Source organism: Cryptotermes secundus, unplaced genomic scaffold (genome assembly GCF_002891405.2).
Source record: "Cryptotermes secundus unplaced genomic scaffold, Csec_1.0 scaffold131, whole genome shotgun sequence".
Taxonomy (NCBI): domain Eukaryota; kingdom Metazoa; phylum Arthropoda; class Insecta; order Blattodea; family Kalotermitidae; genus Cryptotermes; species Cryptotermes secundus.
Genome location: NW_019742552.1, coordinates 1,857,783 through 1,880,477, shown reverse-complemented (window position 1 = coordinate 1,880,477; position 22,695 = coordinate 1,857,783). Strand labels below are relative to the sequence as shown.

General features: G+C 38.7%; 1 protein-coding gene across 1 annotated transcript in view; it reads right to left on the bottom strand.

The window, feature by feature from the left end:
• Positions 1–4,324: 4,324 nt before the first annotated feature.
• LOC111873287 (chromodomain-helicase-DNA-binding protein 1) overlaps positions 4,325–22,695 on the bottom strand; it is a 67,764-nt gene continuing 49,393 nt past the window's right edge. Inside the window, exons 19-24 of the mRNA XM_023867871.1 lie at positions 21,588–21,989; positions 19,126–19,304; positions 12,111–12,386; positions 11,616–11,978; positions 9,360–9,479; positions 4,325–5,900 (exon numbers count right to left, since the gene is read on the bottom strand). Of these exons, the coding sequence (XP_023723639.1) occupies positions 5,666–5,900; positions 9,360–9,479; positions 11,616–11,978; positions 12,111–12,386; positions 19,126–19,304; positions 21,588–21,989 (1,575 nt within the window). The 3' untranslated portion in view covers positions 4,325–5,665. The remainder of the gene's footprint in view (positions 5,901–9,359; positions 9,480–11,615; positions 11,979–12,110; positions 12,387–19,125; positions 19,305–21,587; positions 21,990–22,695) is intronic.

Below are 22,695 nucleotides of genomic sequence, written 5' to 3'. Positions count from 1 at the left end.
TTATATGTTAGTTGAGGTGCAAGTGTAAATGGGTGAACTGTCATATATCCATCCGTCACATATTATTTGTTTATACCGTTTATAACCTATGTAATACGTAATCATGCATTCACTCAGAAATTGGCATCGGTTCTGTTACCTACAGACGTTATTGGGTAGTTATAACCTTGTGTCCTGAGCCCTGTTGTAGTGTGAATGATAATTCTTGAAAGTCCACGTTCGTAATACCATGGATTTTTATCGAATATAGTGCGTAGCGTTTGTCGTCAGGGTCTTGGCCACATATTCACCGGTGTATTTAAAAATAGGTTGTTTGTTGGCTCTGAATGTTCTTGTATGTAATGTGAAAACTTTGTATGGCAAATTTATCATATTCTATATCAGTTTCAGCAGTTAGGCTGATGTCCGACATCATATGCAGTATGTGATTTTCTTTCATTTACAGCTGTCACATAACTTTTTATAAGATCTCGCGCATCAACACTACTGGAATTGTTTCAGTGACCATCGCTGCCACAGTTGACCATGATTGGATGATCTGGTTTCTTAGTGATTGCATTTTTTGTAGTCAAATAGCAGTAGTGGGGTTAGCTTATAATGTTTGTTGCATGTTGTTAACCACTGATTCTTTTCCTTTCAGTGTGTGCACTTAGCACAGCTGATTTCAGAAGACTGGGTGAATGCGGTCAGTTGTGCCAGTGGGAGGGCAGTCTTAATTTATTTAGTTTAGTCATAACTGTAATGCTGACTGAAAGTAAGTCTAATATGGTGTAGCAATATAGTATATGGACTTCTTTTATTAGCTTGGTATCGAATACTTCTCTTATTTTCTCTTTATCTGGATTTAAAACACCTGTTAGTGGTTGATCATGTTGGTCTGATTGTTTTGTTTGATCATTGTACTGTTGAAAGATGGTGAAAGGTTGGTAGATGCGTGGAGTTGAGATTGTCAAATACTGCTGGACTGATTTATTTCTGCCATTGGCATTACTGCTCTATATCCAACCTGCCTCCATGTTATTTTTTGGTTTGTGTATCATGTCAGGCCCCATGAACATTCATTTAGGTGGTGCTTGTGCTTTCTGAGAGAACAGTACTGCCAGACTTGGTTTTAGTGAATTTGTTTGAGATAATGGTGGAAATGTGTACATTTGCATTAGCTGAAGGGGGAGTGAGTGAAGGATGAGATGGGTAGGGAAAGTAGCATGCATGGAGTCCTCCCCCCATGTAGGCTTCTGGTGGGAGAGCCAGGAGAGAAGGGATCACTAGGAAGGCCTAGACATAGGTGGGAGAATTATGTCATGATTTCTGTGGCTTGTAACTTGATTTATTGAATTCTTGCAACTTGTAACTACAAGTAAGGATTATGCTATCACTGTTCTTCACACTTCACAAAGCATTATTAAACAAACTAGGTCTTCTCAGTCTGTTACAGTCTTCACTAGCCGTTGCATGGTAGTGACTTCCAATGGCAGACATTTTGCTTTCTGATTGTTCCCAGACTGTCACATGCCTCAGCTAAAAGCTTCTCACAGCAGACGCTCACAATGACTGAACCGCAGCAGTCCTGTAACTAACTCAGCAACAGCTGACTTGCTCTTCTTATAACACCTCGGCATGGACCACATAGAAAACACCATTCCTTTGTTGCTTTTAAGGGGTTGCTGCCAAGCAATGGGTCTACATACTAAATTGCTCCCAACATCAGGCAGGTGTACAGCCATTTCTTCTTTTACAAAGGCTGTGCTTATGAAATTATGATGTGATGTTTATCCTGTTTAGAACAGTTAATGTTAGTAGCCATTGCTTTGTCCTCTTCATAGCATTTTGCACTTGCAATTCATGGCATGCTCAGTTTCATGCCCGATACTCAACATATGTCTGCTGTACACCACTTCTAAGCTCAGAATGAGACTAAGATTATCCTCTCCTTGCCTTGCAACCATGATTTTATTCATGTCATTACTTCAGGAAAGTTTTGGTCCTAATGTGAATGGGGTGACAATCCAATTTTCTGGAAAGAACATGAGGAGATAGGTATGCAGGTATGCACTGGCCAAGCTCCACCTCCCCTCCCCAATCCATGTTCAATTCTACAACACACCTTCCTCCTCAAGGCTGTATATTCAGAGTAGCCAATAGATATGGCACAAACTAGTCCAGGTGCACCACTATCATCTTCACGTGGATCCTGAAGACTACATCTTTAATGAAGGTGACACCTTGTAAGGGCCTTCCCAGGTACGCTGCAGCTTAGGCAACTTCCCTTTGGTATGGGTCAGGCAGTACAACCAGATTTTGTCTCATTTGTGGAATTCCACTGAGTTGGCTAGGCAGCTGTCCTGTGCCTTCAGACTGCTGCTGGCCACCTTCAGATGTTGACAAGCATAATAATTGATGTGATACAGCCATTTCGAGGTCCATCACATGGTCAGTCTGGGGTTGCTTCTTGTCTGGGGAAGCCACAAACAGCAGGTCGCAGGTCAGGTGTACTTCCTAGCTTCTTGGACACCATTCTGGTGAGCATCAAGCCAGTGGTCTCCTGGGTTGATAATTAGTACAACAACTTCTTCGTGCAGGCCAGAATGCTGCAGTGATACAAATACACAGGAACTGCTGCAAGTTATTCTGCAGTCCCCACCTCAATTTGTAACTTACTGTAAAAGCTGAATGTACACTACCTTAATAGAACCCTGTTTTTGCACAAGCAGGTGTTATTAAGGATGCTGATTCCTAGGTCATCCATTCTCAGTCAGCTGTAGAGGTTATTTAGTATTAACTGTGTACTGAATCAGCAGATACATATTCATAAAGTGAGGATCTGAATTTTACAGTACCTTTTGAGCAAGCAACAAGTTTTAATAATAAGAAAGCAGTCTTCTGGGATGTGGCACCGTGTAGATATGGTGTTAACCGACATTTCGCCTCCATCTTCAGGGCAGAAGGAAAAATAAGAAAATCTGCAAGCGAAGAGACAGTGAGAACAGGTGCAAGCAGACTAATGTTGGAATTAAACTCAGCTATATGAGAGCAGGGAAGGAAGGGGACAAGTCTACATGAGAAATCAGTGGAGAGGGAGAGGGGAAGGGTCTGGGACAGGAGCAAGGTTAGAGCAGGTATCGGACATTGTGTCGGGGGAGAAAGGCAAGGTTAATGGGAGGGAATTAACCCTTAAGCTGGGGGTGGGTTTAGGGAATAGATGAGAGGCTTCCATGACTTGCTGAGACAAAACCCCCCCTCTCTGTTCATATTGTTGGGGTGGAGTTCAATCTCAATGGCTTCCCTAATGATGCAATCCATATATCGGGTCTTGGTGGCGAGGATGGAGGTATTCTGAAGCTGAATGTGGTGTCCCAAATCGATGCTGTGTTCAGCTACAGCTGACTTGTCCGGATGTGCCACTGATGCTCCTTCAACTTCATGTCCATGGAGCGGCCCGTCTGCCCAATATAGACCTTGCCGCACTTGCATGGGATACTGTATACACTCAGTGTCCTTAGTCCCAGGCTATCTTTGACCAGCCAGAGGAAACTGGATAATTTGTTTGGAGGCAGACCCACTGATTTGATGATGTGCCTGGACAGCACTCTGCTGATATGGTTGAATATAGTCCCGACTGCTTTCTTCATAGTCACCGCCGTGAAAACCTCAAATCTTACATACATTTTAATAAGTTCTTATATTCATAGGGCAAAACTGCAGAAATTTAGTGACTTCTGACAAAGACACAATGATGGATGTAACATCATGAATGTAGCAATATAAGACAGAAGAGACATATAATGTTATTACAGAAGAGTTTTCAAATTGTCATCTCTTGTGTGATATACATATTTTACTTGAACGTATGTAATATTAAAACAAATATGGAATATGATATGATGACATGTAGTTTAGAAGTTAACTGACAATCCTCTGAAGTGTCGGTAACGTCTACCAGACTATGCATCATCACATCCCACTGAAAACCCCTGAACATCTGAAAAATCAGTACTTTACAACTAGCAATATTTTTAATTTTGTTCTAATGACTTACAGATACTCAGAATTTGTGTTTATATCCTTTGCAATTTGAGAGAGATGGGGTGGCAGATTTTAGAAAATCCATTTGTGTTTTACTAGTCCCTTAATTAAAAATGGCTGGGAAGCTCTGGAACGGTAGAAAAAGTTAGTCCCTCCAGAATGCTCCAAGTAGAAAACAAGTGAACAATCTTTAGTGTTTTTGAGGATTACTAATTATAAAATAGTGCAATGTTTATGAAGAGAATACTACTGCTGTAAGAAAGATGGAAAGGGTAAATATACAAGGAATGCAGCAATGGTATTCTATATTTATAAATGTCATTTTATTGTGCACATTTTCAAAGCAAAGGAATAATTTGTTGGAAAATAAATGTCTGTAGATTCTGTTTTCAAAATTTTCCACAGTTAAGAGTTTCTGAATGAGATATCCCAAACAGAATACCTCAGCTTGCCTAATGCTGCAACAAGACAGGTGTTGCTGTCTGTTGTACTGCTGCATTACTAGAGTCTTACAGTCTTAATAAGGTACCTAAAATGCATATTAAGATGGAGATTATTTCTCAGAAGTTTTGAGAATGTATAGAAGAGAAAAATTATGCTACTTTATGTTCTGACTTTAAAATAACTAATATAAAATGTATTTTACTTTAATTTTCTTGTTTTAACCTGAACTGACTAGAAATCAGAGACTCAAATAGTTTGTAGTATACAGTATATTCATTTGTCATATAGTTTGTACATGTTATTGAAAATAAATATATTATGATTTATGTATCTACACAGCTTAACTTTTAAAATTTTCCTTCCCTTCTTTACCAAACTCTAAATCAATTAGATGTTGACAAATGTATAAATGATAAACAAGAATGCACTACGTTGTTCAGGCATAACTATAGACTTGTCTGCTACAAATAAACGGTTAATATATATTTTGAGAAGGGGCAGAGGAGAGGAATATAAAAAAATCAAAATCTTAACCACAGCCTCATGAAAAGAATGAAATACACTGGAAACAATTACGTATAAAGTAGTTTACATTATAAATCTAATTTACAGACTGTAACAATTCACAAAACTAGAGTTTGAAACTGTGACTGAAAACCATTTGGCATATATAAAAGAATGTAAAACCATCATAAGCCAAAATATGATTTTAGTTTTACGAGTGATGAAAAGAAAAGATCAAATATTAATTACTATGATGAACTCTCATCATCTTAATCACTACAGTGTAAGTACCTCCTGAGAAATGAAATATAAAACTATCCAATGGTGTCAGACATGATTTCTAAAACTTCTCCAACAGTATGTCTGCATTTTTAACAAGTACTGTAACTGTACAGATTGTTGTAATAAGCACAATACATACTACACTCGTACAGCCTTTCTCAAATGTCAAATAATCCTTATGATTCTTTCTTAATTCCGGCCAGGAACAACATGTATATAGTTTGTAAACCAACACCTTTATACAATATTGTTCATTGCAAATACTTCTAGGAAGCTCATTTCACACAATATCTTACATCAGTTATCAGTAACTGTACACATGATTATGTCCACAAGCTGCATTATTATGTACAGTGGACAAATGATTCACCAAACACTACACTCGGCTGCATTCGCACAACTTGAAGCACTACTACGAATTTGTGGGAGGTGGCCTCCTGTCATAATCTCTACGATAGTCCCTCTCCTTATTCCCCCGCCAATCAGGAAATCCACTTCCTGGGCCACCAGGAGGACCACCAACACCCAGTGGTGGTACTGGAAACCTCTCTCGTGGAAAATGAGGTGTTATTTCGCCTGGAGGGTAAACAGGAGCTGGCCCAAACGGTGGTCCATAATGACCATAATTTGTTGGACCTTGATGAAATCTGAAGGGAGGAAAATAAAGGTAGGATACTTAATTAACATCAGAATACTGATGATGCAATTTTCTAATTCGTATAAAGCAATGAGCCAACACATTTTTCTGAAAACTATCAACACCATTTTACACCTTACAAATGCAATGAAATGTATAACAGACTACAGCAGTATTCAAAGTTCAACCCTTTGACAAGAACTGATGTATTCAACTTCAATTTGGCTACCAGGCTCATATACTTTGCTCGATCTTAGTACATCCATTACCTGCTGCTACCTTTTATCATTTGATACACCTAATTTCAGATTACGTATTCTGGATTTTCTCATTACAAAATAAAAACACATCTGGCCACCCATACCTGTATTATTAATTGCTGTGGGTATGGTGGATGGAAGGAAACAGGAATGTTACCAATAACAATTTTGTGAAATTCTCATCAATATCAAATTATGAGAAAAAATAACACTGATGAACATCATAAACTAATTCATTCTATTTGGAATAAGGAAGAATTGCCTGACCAGTGGAAGGAGTGTGTTATTGTACCAATTCACAAAAAGGGCAATGAAGCTGACTGTAGTAATTACGTGTCATGGGATATCACTGCTATCAACTTCATACAAAATTTTATCCAATATCCTCTCAAGGTTAAGTCTGTATACAGATGAAATTATTGGGGATCATCAGTAAGGGTTTCGAAGTGATAGATCAACTACTGAGCAGATTTTTTGTGTCGGATACAGGAGAAAAAATTGGAGTACAATAAGACAGTACATAAGCTATTCACAGACTTCAAGAAAGCCTATGATTCAGTTAGGAGGGAAGTACAATACTGTGATAGAGTTTAGTGTACTCACAAAAAACTAGTTATGCTGATTAAAACGTGTTTAAATGAAGTGTATGGTAAAGCAGGTAAATATTTGTCTGATAATTTCCCTATCAAGAATGGTGTAAAACAAGGAGATGCTTTATCACCACTGTCTTTCAACTTTGCTTTAGAATGTGCCATTAGGAAGGTCCAGGAAAACCAGGTGGGAGTGAAATTAAACGGTACACATTAGCTCCTGGTCTGTGCTGATGATATGAATCTACTGGGTGGCAACATAAATACCATAAAGATATGAGTAGAAACAGAAACTTTGATGTTTGTAAGGGGGTTGGTCTAGAAGTAAACACAGAGAAAATTGTCTCACCAGAATGCAGGGCAAAATCATGACAAAGATAGCTAACAAATCAAAATATGATTCAGGAGGAAATTAAGAGGAGACTAAATTCGGGTAATGTTTGCTGCCATTCAGTCCAGAATCTTTTGTCTTCTTGTTTGATGCCTATAAGCATAAAAATTAAAATATATGAAACTAATTTTTCCTGTGGTTCTGTATGGGTGTGAAACTTGGTTTCTGAAATTAAGGGAACATAGACTAAGGGTGTTTGAGAACAGGGTGCTGAGAAGAATATTTGGACTGAAGAGGGATGAAGTGATAGAACATTGGAGAAAACTGCATAACAAGGAGTTTCATGACTTGTATGCTTCTCCAAGTATAATTAGAATGATGAAGTCAAAGAGGATGAGATGGGTAGGACATGTAGCACGAATTGGGGGGGGGGAGAAATGCATATATGATACTGGTGGGAAAGCCAGGAGGAAGGAGTCCACTGGGAAGACCAGGTGTAGGTGGGTGGACAATATTAAAATGCATCTCAGAGGGATAGGATGGGATGGTAGGGACTGGATCTTGTGAACATGGTAATGAACCTTCAGGTTCCATAAAATGCTGGGAAGTTCTTGAGTAGCTGCACAATTGACTGACTGAGGTCAGCTGAAAGCAGGTGTATAATTACAATAATATGTATCCTGTGATAGAACAGGCAGTGGATGAAAGGTTTACATCTGATGTGTCTGAGGAGGAGTGGGAGGAGGAAGATTATGGTGGAAAAAGTGAACCTCCAGCAATATCTCTGTTGGCACTTGCACTGTGAGGAAATACCTCATGCAGTTTGAAGTCAATGATAACAGGATGGCTGCCTTCAGTGGTACTGAGAATTAGCTGTACAGGGTTCAGCAGAAAGCTTAGAATGTATAATTTACTTTAACGGACATTTGGAAGAAGTGAACCAGATTACACTTTTAATTTAATACTGTATTCATTTAGTGTATTTAATTTCAAAATATTTTAAATGGTCCATTCAGAAATGTAGAATCCAGATTTACTCTATTTCATTCAAAAAAAAAATTTTTTGTAGCTGGTGATGTTTTGTATATATATACTCAACTCTCAATCATCCGGGGGCGGATTAACCAGTTTGCGGCTTAACTGGGGCTTTTTTGAGGCTTATATGTTGTTTAATATTCATTCACTTTTGTTTCACATGGCGAGTTGTAACACTATTTTCGCACTAGTGTGAACCGAGCTCTGCATTCTTTGGTCCCGTTATGCTAACACAATGTTCTAGGGTAGGGGTGAAAGAATGGAAGGATTTGTGGAAAGTTTCAAGGAGAGATACACCGCCCCAGTTAGTCCCTTTGTATCGATCTTCAAGTGCGTTAGCAAAATGTCAGGGTGTAAAAGGAAGCGTGTTGTGTTAAGTATTCAACAGTAACTCGTGTGAGCCGGGCTTCGAAATGTTAAGCAGTGACGAAATCATAACTTAAGTGGGGGTGCAGTCAGAAGAGCGGGAAGAAAGTGAGAATGAGGAAGATGTGGACAGTGCTGCTAGTAAGAAAGTATCACATGGTGCTGCTCTTAATCATTTGGAATCCTTACTAGACTATCTTGAGAGTGAAGAGAACAGTTTATTAAGTGACAAGTTAATATTACGTAGGCTTCGTACGGATATCCGTAAAAAGGAAAATGCCGCAAAAAAGCAAACAACAATATTAAATTTTTTAAGTGTTAAGTGTGAATATTTGTAAAAAGTGTTGGATGGTGTTGAACACTGTGATTCAAATAACTAATTCATACTTCAGTGTATTGTAAAAAAAGTATTAAATAGGCCATGAGATGACATAAAAATGAGGTTGAATAAATTTAAATACAGGTAGGCCTATAGTATTATGAAGGTACAGTATTACAGTACTACTTTTAATAAAATTTGCCTTAACCAGGTTTTCGATTAATCGTGATTTCCATCCCCACCATTATCCTGGATAATCGAGAGTTGAGTGTATACAGATATATAAATTTCTTTTATATTTAATGTTGGCTTCTTAGCAGAATCTGTTGTTTTTCTTCACAGTGTCTTATATTTTCCAGTATTGGTGGATATTATTTCATACATGTGTTGCATACCTGGAACTGTCTTATCTGATAGGCAGTGCACTTCATTTTGTCCTATGGAAGCTGTTTTGCAGCCTAGACATGTTTACTTAAAGATCCCTGTCATTTAGTATTTATTAGAACAAACATTACTTGAACTCATCTATAAATATTAAAATAATTTAAACATGACCCTGAGCTGTCACCTTCTTTTATCTAGCATGCGATGATTTCTGTCTCTGTCTCGATGATAACCAGACCCTGAACCAGGACCTGGTTGGCGCTGATAATTATCAAATCTATCTCTCTTGTGGTCAACATTAAACCTGAAAGGAAGACAAAATTATATGTCAAGATACGTAATGAAAGACTGGAAATCCCACTTAGCAAATTTCTTCATTGGTATTTTCCTGTTATATGCAACATCAACAAACTACTACTGCTTCACTAAGCAAATCTGTTATTGTTTTGTGCAGAATCTGTTATCTCACCTATTTTCAGGACCAGTAATGATGATAAATAAAATGCAATTATTTTTCACAGTGCTTTGTATGGTCATGAGTCAGTCTCTTATCTTTAGGAAAGAATAAACAAATAAACGAACATGTACAGTAAGTATTCTGAAACAAAATTCTAAGAAAAATACCTTGATCTAAGATGAACTATGTTGGCAGAGATTTATATTAATCTACTTTTACTGTCTTGGTAACTAAACAAAGGAAGTTACAATGGACATGTTGCTCTGATGGTAGAAGGAGAAGAAACAACTTTTGCAAGTGATTATTTGGAAGATCAAAATCTGCGAGAAAATAATGATAGTATGTTACCATTCAGACATTACAGAAAGAACATAATTCCAGTATTCCTGAATTTATTATGAAGGCCATTCACATATCATTAAATTCCACAGCCACAAAACTTAACAATTTACAAAACTTCAAAATGGTAAAGAACATCTAATAATGAGAGATTGTAACTAATTTTAGAACCAAATCTCTCGGAGATACTAACAGTTGCTCAGCTGGTTACGAAATTACTTGCCCTTCATGGAACCTTAATGTTCATTACCGTGAACACTGTCCCTTATCCTGAGCCAAATGAATTCAATCAATACCATCAGAACCTATGCAATTCTCAAAGAGCCATTTTAACATTATCCTACCATCTATGCCTAGGTTTCATAAGTGGTTTCTTCCCTTCAGGTCTTCTGACTAAAATACCGCATCAATTTTTTCATCTCCCATGCATGCTACAAGCACCATCATCTCATCCTTCTTAATCTGATCATCCTAAGAATGTTTTTTGAAAAATACATACTATAAAACGCATCATACAACTCCTCTATTTTCCTATGACTTGCTCTCTCTTAGCTGCAATATGCACCTAAATTAAAGCCCAGTAATAGATTTTATCAGGAGCCACTAGTATGAAACAGAAACAAACAAATTAGAATGCACAGTTCTCAAATGTACAAAGAGTCGGTGACAAGAGATGTCTCCCCTCAGAATGAAGGTAGAAAGTTTCTCCAAAACTTTGGTACCTATCTACTGAATTAAACAGCATCATATCCCAGATGCCAATAATCATGAACAGTTAGGTTTCGAGTTTTAAATTTGAGATAGGGGAGAGGAGATTTGTGAAAATAGAACTGTTAGACACATGCACATTCATTATCCTTTATTTTTACTTGTTCTTTCTATGATGCACTCTGCTTCAGTCTTGTACTCATCTTTACAGACATCCCACACGTCAAACAAAATAAGTATCGTATCCTAGAATACTACCCATTTTCATGGCACAGTGCATAATTAATTAAGCAGAGGGAAAACTTTACCCTTTTACTGGTTACCCTGGAAGACTCAGACACCACATAAAAAGCCACCACCATGAGGAAAGTGACAACTCAAATCAGTTTCCCCAGAATATAAAATAATCTGGCAGAACATTGGGGTAACTCCATTTTAAGAAGACTGGGTCATTCAGATACGGCATTAACCATATTCTGTAACATCACCAGTCACATTTCCTGTCTTCTTGGATATGATGCTGTTATACAGAGAGGTAGAGGATAATTCATAACTACCCTATAGCATCCACCCTCAAAATCCATCTTATCTCCAATGAGCCAAAGCCTGTCATAAAAATATATTCAACAGCATTACCATTAATCAGAGATGCTAAGGAAACTCTCTTCTAACAGTCCTCACTTTCCCCAAGAAAGTGCAAACACTAGATATCAGAAGTGAAATATCATATAAGTGAATACCATAAAATTTAACGTCTATTATGAAATCTGAATATTCTTACATTTCATAATTACAATGAGTTGCATCTTAACAATTCATAGTAAGCAGCAAAGAATGACAGACAAACTGCCCTGCTTGCTGAGAGGAGAAGAGAAAAAATTTGAGGAGGGAGAAATGACAGATTTGGGTGAGGAGGGAGAATCTATTCACAAGTACCTTTCTCTGGGTTGTCCACTGGACCAACGGTCACCACCTCCATCACTTATGTTTGATCCACTGTGCCGTCCATGTGGGCTAGCTGTGGTCCTTCCATCTCCTCCTGGAAGAAACTCATGCCTTGCAATGTAAGAAGTAGCAGCAGTCTGCCCAACATTACGTAAAGGAGTTGTTGGTCCATTACCATCTCTCATTCGCTGATGGGTTGGGGTCAGAGGTAAGCTACCTCCACTGTCTTTATGAATACGTCCACTGTCTTTATTACGATCATGTTCTCGGGATGAGCGATCACTTCTAGGATCACTACTTGATTTTTTACTTCGCTCCTTGTCACGGCCACGTTCTTCCTTATCACGACTTCGACTTCAGGGGGAAGGAAAAATACCAATTAGTTCCAGTCAGAAACATGGCAATGCATTTAAAAAATTAAACATACTACAATTTTCACAAATATAAACTTATTACAGCTGTAAATACTCCTGTATTCCAACTAACCTTACATCTGACTGCACATATGGCCTTTTAACAGGTGTCACATATGTATCCTTTTCAGGATCCTTCTCTTCATCAATATGCCGCTTGCCTTGAGTTCGATTACGGTTATCCTCTTTTGACTCACTTGTTTTCACTTCTTCTTTATCCCCCTTTTCTACTTTTATCTTCTTCTCTGGTCCTTTCTTATCCTGATCCTTCTTTACAGCATGTTTGTACAATTTGAACAATTTTTTGGCATCAAATTCAGTGAATTTAGACACAAAATACCACAGGTTACTGAAAACAGAAATAATTCAGTGTGAGTAAAGCAATTACAGGACTCTACAATTACTAATAATTTTAAATAGGAAGTTATTCAAACTTTGTATGTTTCCTGGGAAAGAAAAACAGGTAACAATTAAACATTAATGTACGTAAGCGTGTTCTGTACATGCAAGCAAATCCTCAGACTGAAGTGAAATTGAACGGAAATCATGACCTGCAGTGACTATACCACATTTTCTGGTATGTAAGATGCAATTCCTTCATTAAGAAATGACCCTCAAAACTAAAGCACATCTTATAAGCAGGAAAAGACAAAGAAAATCGGGCAACTGTCAGAGTTGAGCATGAGTAAGTTTTGAGTTTCTTTAGAGCAAATCAAGGAGAAAATCTTGAGCTCAGTTTGAACATCGATTTTTCAGTGTCAGACTTTGAGGATTCTCAGACAACTGTTGTTACTTTGTGCAGCAGCATGCAAAATACCTGATCCTCCACAATCCTAACAGTGGGCAATGCTAGAATGTATTGGCTTGTCAACAAAATCTGTCCCTCTACGCCTCTTCCTGGCCATGGTGAAGGAGGACATTGGCATAAAACTGTATTTATTGAAATTATTCATTGGAAAAGCATCAAATAATAAAAGGGGTAAGTAGTGCACTTTAATGTAATGTNCCCCCCCCGGGCCACAAAAGAGAGGAGCTGGGATAGCATAGTCAGTATAGCGACAGACTAAGGGCTGGATGACCAAGGAGTCGAAATTTGAGTCCATATAGGGTCAAGAATTTTCCCTTGTCCACATTGTCCAGACCAGCTGAGGCCCACCCCACCTCATATCCAATGAGTACAGGGGACTCTTTCCCTGGGGCTAAAGCGGTCGGGGCGTGAAGCTGATCACTCACCTCCAACTAGTGCCGAGGTCAAGAAAATTTGGATCTATACATCCACACCCCCATATGTCTTCATTGGCATAGTGTTTAATTAGTTAAGCACAGGGTAAACTTTACCTTTACCCCCCACAAGATCTTGTAAATAAAAGTTCTTGTCCAGTCATACATAATACCAAGAGGTTGCTGGTGTGATATCATCATTCTGACTATTCATGTCCCAACAGAAGATAAAACTGATGACATAAAGGACAGGTTCTATGAAGAACTAGAAAATGTACTCGTATTTAATAAATTCCCATGATTACAGGATACAAGGGAAATAAATGGGGATAATCTGAACAATATAAGATGTGAAACCAGCAGGCATTTGAGGAATAGAAAGAGGGAATATCTGAAAGACAAAATTAATGAGCTTGCAATGAATAGTAAGAAGAAGAACATTAGAGACCTGTATAGAGGAATAAATTACTTTAAGAGGGGTTACCAAACTAGAAGTAAATTAGTGAAGGATGACAATGGTGATCTTCTTGCAGAGTCAAACATTTTGAACAGGTGAAAGAACTACTTCTCTCAGTTATTGAATGTACATGGTAATGTTAGGCAGATAGAAAGATATACAGCTGGGCCATTAGTACCAGATCCTAGCCCTTTTGAGGTTGAAATTGCTACTGCAAATTTTAAAAGGTATAAATCCCAAGGTAGTGATAAAGTTCTGGCAGAACTTATTCAAGCAGGAGGACAAATATTACATTCTAAGGTCCATAAGCTAATTAATTCTATTTGGAATAAGGAAAACTGCCTGATCAGTGGAAGGAGTCTACTATTGTACCAGTTCACAAGAAGTGTGATAAAACTGACTGTAGTAATTGTTGTGGGATATCACTGCTATCAACTTCATACAGAATTTTATCCAATATTCTTCTCTCAAGGTTAAGTCCATATATGGATGAAATTACTGGGGATCATCACTGTGGGTTTTGACGTAACAGATCCACTATGGATCAGGTCTTGTGCATTCATCAGATATTGGAGAAAAAATGGCAGTGCAATGAGACAGTACATTGGCTATTCATAGTCTTGAAGAAAGTCTATGATTCAGTTAGGAGGGAAGTATTGTACAATATTCTGATAGAGTTTGGGATATCTATGAAACTAGTTAGGCTGATTAAAATGTGTTTAAATGAAAAGTATGGTAAAGTCCATATAGGTAAACATCTGAACATCTGTCTGATAATTTTCCTATCCAGAATGGTCTAAAAAAGGAGATCCTTTTTTGCCACTCCTTTTCAACTTTGCTTTGAAATATGCCATTAGAAAAGTCCAGGAAAACCAGGTGGGACTGAAATTAAATGGGACACATCAGCTGTTGGTCTTTGCTGATGATGTGAATCTCTGGGTGATAATATAGATTCCATTCTAGACAAACACACAAACTTTAATTGACACTAGTAAAGAGGTTGGTCTAAAAATAAACACAGAGAAAACGAAGTATATGTTGCTGTCTCATCACCAAAATGCAGGGAAAAATGATGGCATAAAGATAGGTAACAGATGTTTTGAAAATGTGGCACAGTTCAGATATTTGGGAACGACTATAACAAATCAAAACCTGATTCAGGAGGAAATTAAAAGGAGATTAAACTTCGGTAATGCTTACTAACATTCAGTCCAGTACCTTTTGTCTTCTTGTCTGCGGTCCAAAAACATAAAAATTAAAATACACAGAACTGTGGTTCTGCATGGGTTTGAAACTTGATCTCTGACATTAAGGGAGGAACACAGACTGAGGGTGTTTGAGAAAAGAGTGTTGAGGAGAATATTTGGACCGAAGAGAGATGAAGTGACAGGAGGTTGGAGAGAACTGCACAGTGAGAAGCTTCATAACTTGTACTCTTCTCCAAGCATAATTAGAATGATCAAGTCGAGGAGGATGAGGTGACAGGGCATGTAGCACGAATGGGGAGAAAAGGAATGCGTGTGGGATATTGGTGGGAAAGACAGATGGAAAGAGACCACTGGGAAGACCACAGTGTAGGTGGGTGAACAATATTAAAATGGAGCTTAGAGAGATATGATGGGATGGTGTGGACTGGATTGATCTGGGTCAGGATAGGGACCAGTGGAGGGCTCTTGTGAACAAAGCAATGAACCTTCAGGTTCCATAAAATGCTGGGAAGTTCTTGAGTAGCTGCACAATTGGCAGGTTCTCAAGAAGGGCCCAGCTCCATGAGCGAGTGAGTTCTGATTTCAATTCTCGAAAATTTTCTGAATTCTCATACTGATCTTGTCTCAAAACTGGAAAAAAAAAAAATCATTCTTGCACATATCTAATTAGAATCAAAGTTAAACCACTAATGTTGAGGTTTTCAGATACAATAAGATACATTAGGGCTGGGGTTATTTTTGAGAAAATTAATTCTAATGAAGAGAATAATATTTCACTGTCAGATGGAAAGAGACCAGTGGGAAGACCACGGTGTAGGTGGGTGAACAATATTAAAATGGCGCTTAGAGAGATATTATTATTGCAGAAGTGACTTATTGAGGCAGTCTAGGATACAGCTACAAAACCAAACATCAGTGCTGCCTCTTAGGGAATGCTGAAATTATGTACAGCAAATACAGATTTGCGAAGGATCTTAAATTCTGCTTCTTGCACCATTTTGTCTCTTATACACTGAGAAATCCATTACTTTGTATATAGAATATATACCATATGAGAAATCCACTACAGTATTTTGCAATTAATTATCTGGCATAAGAATTACAAAAATACATATGTTCATCGTAAGATGTTAACTAGAAACATTTAAGAACAGACTACATATGAAATATACATGAAGCCAAAGAGACATAAGATCACTTACAGATTATTATTATTTATTTAAACTGCAAATGGGCTTTTGTCTGGTGGCAGTGGTACTACAATAAGGAACAACACACAAATAACACACCACACTCAAACAAAGCACAGCACAAAAACCTACACAAACAACAAAGGACACAGTAGCACACATTAAATACAATGAAAATACACTTACAACTATAACAAATACAATTAAATTATAAGTATGTTATGTATATGAATATGTTATGTTATGAAGAAGTATAATTATGTTATGGTAAATAAAACATTAGCAACTCAAGCACAGTATAGTGGCATTGCAACACTGAACTATAAAGAGGCAGCGACATATGTTTTGACCATTATTTAGTTAAATCTGTAATTTACAAGGGTCGTACTGAAAGTCATGAGCAACAGTCTTTTGTAAAGTAACATGCTTTATTATTGACAAACCAAATACACCACCTCAATCTATAGACCTTTCTTTATTTTTTCACCTAATCGCCACTTCTTTGTACACATTTCTCCCAGCATTCTGGGAGTCTGAAAATTCCCCTTCTGTAAAATTCTGTTCCAGCCATCTGAAGACACTGATGCACTGCTTTCTGAACTGCCTCCCTTGTCTCAAAATGTTGTCCACACAGCTGATCCTTCACAAATCTGAAAAGATGGTAGTTGGAGGGTGCCAGATCAGGGTTATAGGAGGGGTGTGGAAGAACTTCCCACCCCATCTTTGCAACTGCTTTCAATGTGAGGTGAGCGGCGTGGGGGCGAGCGTTGTCATGCAGGATGATGATGTTTCATCCCAGACGTTTATCGCACAATGCACAACAAGCTTGTGCAGCGTCTGGACATAACGAGCAGCACTGATGGTTTGCCCAGGTTCCATGAATTCGGCCAGAATACACCCCTCTGTATCCCAGAAGACCGTGCCCATCACCTTCACAGCTGATGGCACTGTCTTTGCCTTCTTTTTTGATGGAGAATGCAAATGGTGCCATTCCATACTCTGCCGTTTCGTTTCAGGCTCGAAATTGTGGAACCAGCTTTCGTCCCAATACAGAGCAAAAAATCATCGCCTTCGTGTCAATATCTCTGCAGTAGTTCTGAGGTGATGACTTTTTGCTGACCTTTGTGGTCTTCGGTCAATAACCGCAGGACCCAACAAGCACAAACTTTCCTATAGCCCAAGCTTTCAATCATCTCCTGTACTGCACTGTACCCTATTCCAAGTTTTCGGGCTATTGTGTCCACAGTCACATGCCTGTCATCTTGAATGATCTCATCCACTCTTTCCTTGTTGCATTCAGTTGAGGCTGTTTGAGGACGACCAATCTGAAGGTCATCTTTGATGCTGGTGTTCCCATCTTTAAAATGTTTCACCCATCTTCGAACACTGCTCGCACCCATGCACACACTTCCATAAGCACACTGAAGTCTCTCCAGCAGGGATTTCCTATTTCACAAGAAATTCGATGACAGCATGCTGGCAAAATGAAATATCGTTGTCAGCCATTTTGTTATGAGTGATACTGGTCACGTGATGCAAGCTATTAATGTCACAAGACACTCAAGGTTAACACAACAGCTGGTTCCACCTACCACCATACTATATTTCATCTGCTGTTCCCAGGTTGCATGCAAAAAAAAGTTGCTCGTGACTTTCAGTATGACCTACGTAATTCTGGACAATGCTAAGATATTGAACCAAGGGCCAGACTTTGACATTTACAAAATTAACATAGCTTCAGTGAAGTTATTCTCTATTGAACACTTAATTCAGCAAGCTAAGGACATAAACAACAATAGAGCAACTGTCTTCGGTATAATACTACTATGAAGGCTATTCAGAAAGTAACCTTCAGTGAGCTGTTAACAAGCAGTGGGGGGAAAATTTATATTATATGAAAAATATGTACACACTTAAGCTACTTCTCAACACAGTCACCACTGGAATTGAGGGACCTGATATCATTTAAACTGATAATGTGCACTTCTGCTGCAAACCAAGAAATGTAATCATATTACTGAAACTCGAGGAATTCACAAGTAACTTCACAAACTCCGTGATTTTAGTCTGCAAGCGAGCTATACTGACCGAACGACCGCCACTTTTTGGCAAAGTTCAGTACCAACTTTTGTGGATAGAGGGTGTCGCGTGGTCAGCGCACGAATCCCCATGGCCGTTAATTTCGGTTTTCTAGACTGGAGCCACTATTTCCTTGAAACAGCTCCTCAGTTATCATCATGAGGCGGAGTGGACCCCGTTCCAGACCCACTACTTCTCCGACAACATCTGGTAGCGCTGGAAATCAAACCCGGACCTCTGGATCTGTAGCTAGGAACTCTGACCACTAGACCACAGAGGCGGTCAAGTAACTTCACAAACCAATGGCAATTTTCTAAAAAATATCCAGCAAATATAAGAAATTAATGTAATATAAAACGATGATCTCAGTATAAAAATCTTGCCTGAAACGCCTTTTGATTGAGTGAACATTAAAAATCAGACTGAAAAAAATTCTCTTAAGCTGAGTAACATTTCAGACTAGCCAATGCAGCATTATGCACCATTTCATAATCACTGTTATCATTATTATTATTTTCATTGTTACAGCTGATGCTGTTATATGTATGTGTGTTTCTTGTCTGGGTGTGTATACGTATAGTCAGTGTTCTACACTGTGCAGTGGTTTGATCTACATCGAACCACTGCACAGTGCCGAACACTGACTATACGTATTCCTATGTATAACTGCCTGATGATGGTCTTATACATATATATCTGAAACACACAACCAATGAAGTTACTTCAATTTATCTATGTTTTAGCTTCAACCAAACACAAATACAATATACGAAGACTGAAAACAAAATGGTTAGCAACTCTCTATTGAAAAATTAATACATTATAATGACATTCAGGAGAGCTATCAATGAAAACATGTGAGGACTTGAAACTTTGTAAACAGACACAAAGACATTATTTGCAAACATGAACTATACTGTCACTAAGCACTACCTTCTCCACTCTTTCACTTTGTCAGGATCCTTGTATTCAGACAGACATCTGTTAATCTGGTCACCAATTTGCAGCAAACACTGCCTTGTATGATTGACTTGTTCTTGCTCTGCGAGAGATTGATCAGGATTGTCCAAGGCTTTCAAAGCTTTCTTCACTGGACGCATCTTCTCCTTGCACTGTAAAAAGAGGATACCTTTAATTATACAGAACCATAAAGTTCACTTAACATGTGTTCTCAATCACAAGGTTCTTATCTAAAGATGTGTACTCCTGCAAACAACAGTATTATTATTATTGTTATTGGAGGGGGTGGGTTTCCCCACGCACCGCGACCAGTTGTTGATCTATTGTACGTCCCCCTTTGATATTCTACCAGTCTCCATACCCTACCGGTACTGAGTGCTATCAGACCCGTTGAGCCAACGAGGCCCTTGGTACCTTGATATTTCCCCCATCTACCAGAGACATTGAAAACTACTTGGGCAGGAAATTGTTGCCTAATTTAGCTCAGAGGTCTTCTAGAGACATGAGGTTCTTTTACGTGTTGTAAATCTATGACACGGGACACACGGCTAGGTCCTTCCCGGAGGACTTGTTGCCTGAATTTTTCCGCCCTTAAAAATTCCATGACCTCCGCCAGGTTTGAACCCGCATACCTTGAGTCATGAGGTGGGAACGTTACCCCTAGACTATGGAGGCCGCTGAAACAACAGTAAGTATAAGCCTATGGTCTGCAACTGGTATAGCCCAGGCAGGCATGTTCAAATATCAGTAATATTGACTCATAATTACACTGCATTTTATAGTAATCAGGACATCAGTAATGTATATTCTTGCATGCAAATATGCTTTTACTCTTTAACATAAAAAGACAACTGGAATAAGCTCTTTTCTTACACTGTCTTAAGGCGTGTCCACATTACTCATGCTTGTGTGACTCGCTATGCTCGCGAGTAATGTAGACGATATGACAAGTCATGAGACAAGCAAATTTTAAATTTTTAATTAAAAAACTATAGCCAATAAATTAAAATATGACTACAGCCTATATACACTATGAGTAAATATATGGATCCTCACGCACTGAAGCCTGGCAAGCAACTGAAGCAGTGTGGACGAAGCTTTACAAGCACAAGTAAAAGCCACACGAGTCTCCCGATGAGCACAAGCACGAGTAATGTGGACACGCCTTTATACTTAAGGTTTACTTTATTTAACAGTATTAATACTGTAAAGTCAGTTTTCTAGACTGTGTAGCCAAGAAGTGAACTAGTGCATTTTGGGTTAGCCAACTCACATCTCGAAAGACCCAGAGTGCTTTAACTCTTGCTACTGTATCTTACCACTGTCTTCAGCAGTCATTCAGTCAGACGTTACTTCCTATATCAAAATGCCACATCTGAGAGGCTTGGTTTCAGTTGCATGGGAAAGTAGATTTACACTGATTATCTTCAAGGACAATTAATTTTATGTGTGTCAAACACAGTGTGTCCATTTTTTGAGTGGCTAACATATGAAAAATGCCAGTCTGCTTTATTCCAAAAAGATTACTACTGCTCTTACAATAGGGCATCCAAGGATGTTCCTGGGGATGTGGGAACTGAATTGCTAGTAGTGATTTGTGGACAGCAAACTCCTCCAATCTAAATCAGTATATCTTTTGTACATAGACAATCCTAATGCAAAAATGTTTACAGATGATAAGCTCATATACTTCCAGATCTGAAAGAAAATATCTTGATGGATATTTTCTTTACCTCACAAGAACAATTTCAAAGGCCAAATGCAAACTTTTTACAAAGGTGTCAGGAATGCATGTGGAACAATGGGGTGCAGTGCCAGCATCTGCTGAAATCAGGGACAGTTTTATTTGTAATATATTTAAGCCATAGGTTTATCAGTTCCACCTGTAATCCGAACCTCAGTGGGTCAAATGTGATGGGACAGGCAAAAAAATATTCCACCTCAGAGGTACAACCATGCATGGCCACTTGGTCGGTTACAGTTACAGTGTAAAGAAATTAAGGTTTTAAGAAATAAAATGACAAAACTTCCTTATAAATGTAAGGATTAGCCCAGAAGTAAAACTTTGTTTAAATACAAATTAATATTACATAGAGAAAATGGATTTGAATCCTTCCTTTGTCTTGGCAGAAGTACTCGTGCCCAAATGAAAGTTCTGTACGTATCTCCTTGCTCCTTTTCATTCAATATGTAAAATAGTCATAGACACAGGGAACAAAAAGAAGAATAAGAAGAAGAAGAAGGAGGAGGAGGAGGAGGAGGTGCTTATAATCATGCCTCTGACATTCAGTTAGCATGGCTGGCAAAAATATAAGAGCACATATAATTTTGTAATTGTGAAGAAAGTGATCTTGCCTTGCAACAGAAAACAAATTCCATGTTCTTGATCTAATCACATGGGTGACACTACAATATAATGAATGCACTTAACATACTTCATTAAACACAGATGGTTCCAAGTCTCCAATGATTTCAAGTGCTCGAGGCTCACTGTTGGCTGTGAAATGCATGGGTCCAGTTGGTTTTTTCTTTTTTCTTGATTCCTTTTTCTCTTTTTTGAACTTTTTCTTCTCTTTGCGATGTTCTTCTTTGTTTACAGTCTCTTCCTTATCCTTGTCTTCAGGGGTATCACTCTTTGGTTCTTCTGCATCTCCTTCAGACTTGATTTTGACTTTCTCAGGTTTTCCTTTGGGTGGTCGCTTTGGAGGAGCCAGAGTGCTGCTAGAAGCTACAGTATTGCTGGTGTTTTCATCTCCTGATGTTAAGTCATCTTCAATGATCTCTTTTGTTAGAACTGCCTTAGCCTCACGTGTCTTACGCTGACGCTTTGGTTTTGCCTGGTGAGAAGATATGAAAATGATCACTGCCATATCACACACAATAATTAGTCAAATGTTACATCTTTCACATGCACATGCATGCATACACACTCTCTCTCAAAAATTTGCATCAAATTTGCAGCATGTTACAAAATGTCACACATGGTGTGTGATTTCAACACGCTCAGGAAAAGGTCACAGGCAAGCTCTTGTGAATACAGAAAAACCTTTGGATTTCATATTGTGACATGTTGACCCCCACCTCCCCAGCGGTACGTGGCGGTAACGTAACGCTCGCGTTCTTACGGTAACAGGCGAGTTCCCGCCCCGCCACTCCCCTCCGCGGTGACGTCACCGAGGGATATCGCGGTCGCTAGGCAACGCGAGTCAACAGCGGCGACGTTACGATAGTAACAGCGGTTACTTCCGCTAGCATTACATAGCAACACAGCGCCAGGCAAAAAGGGTGCCTATTACGTGGCCGTTTTCCCGTACTGTCCGATCGAGGCTACATACGGAGCAGCGAAGGCTATTCACAGTCAGTTCTAGTGTGGCTACCGCAGCGTTGTACTGAGTCAGTCAGCGAGTCCTGGACCTATCGTCGAGTTAGCCAGCAACCAGTCAGTTGTATTGTGGCATTGGGAGTGTACTATTTGTGATACTGCAGATAGCAGTAATCGTCAGATTGTAATTTGGGTGATTGTAAGAGCGAATGTGAAATAAA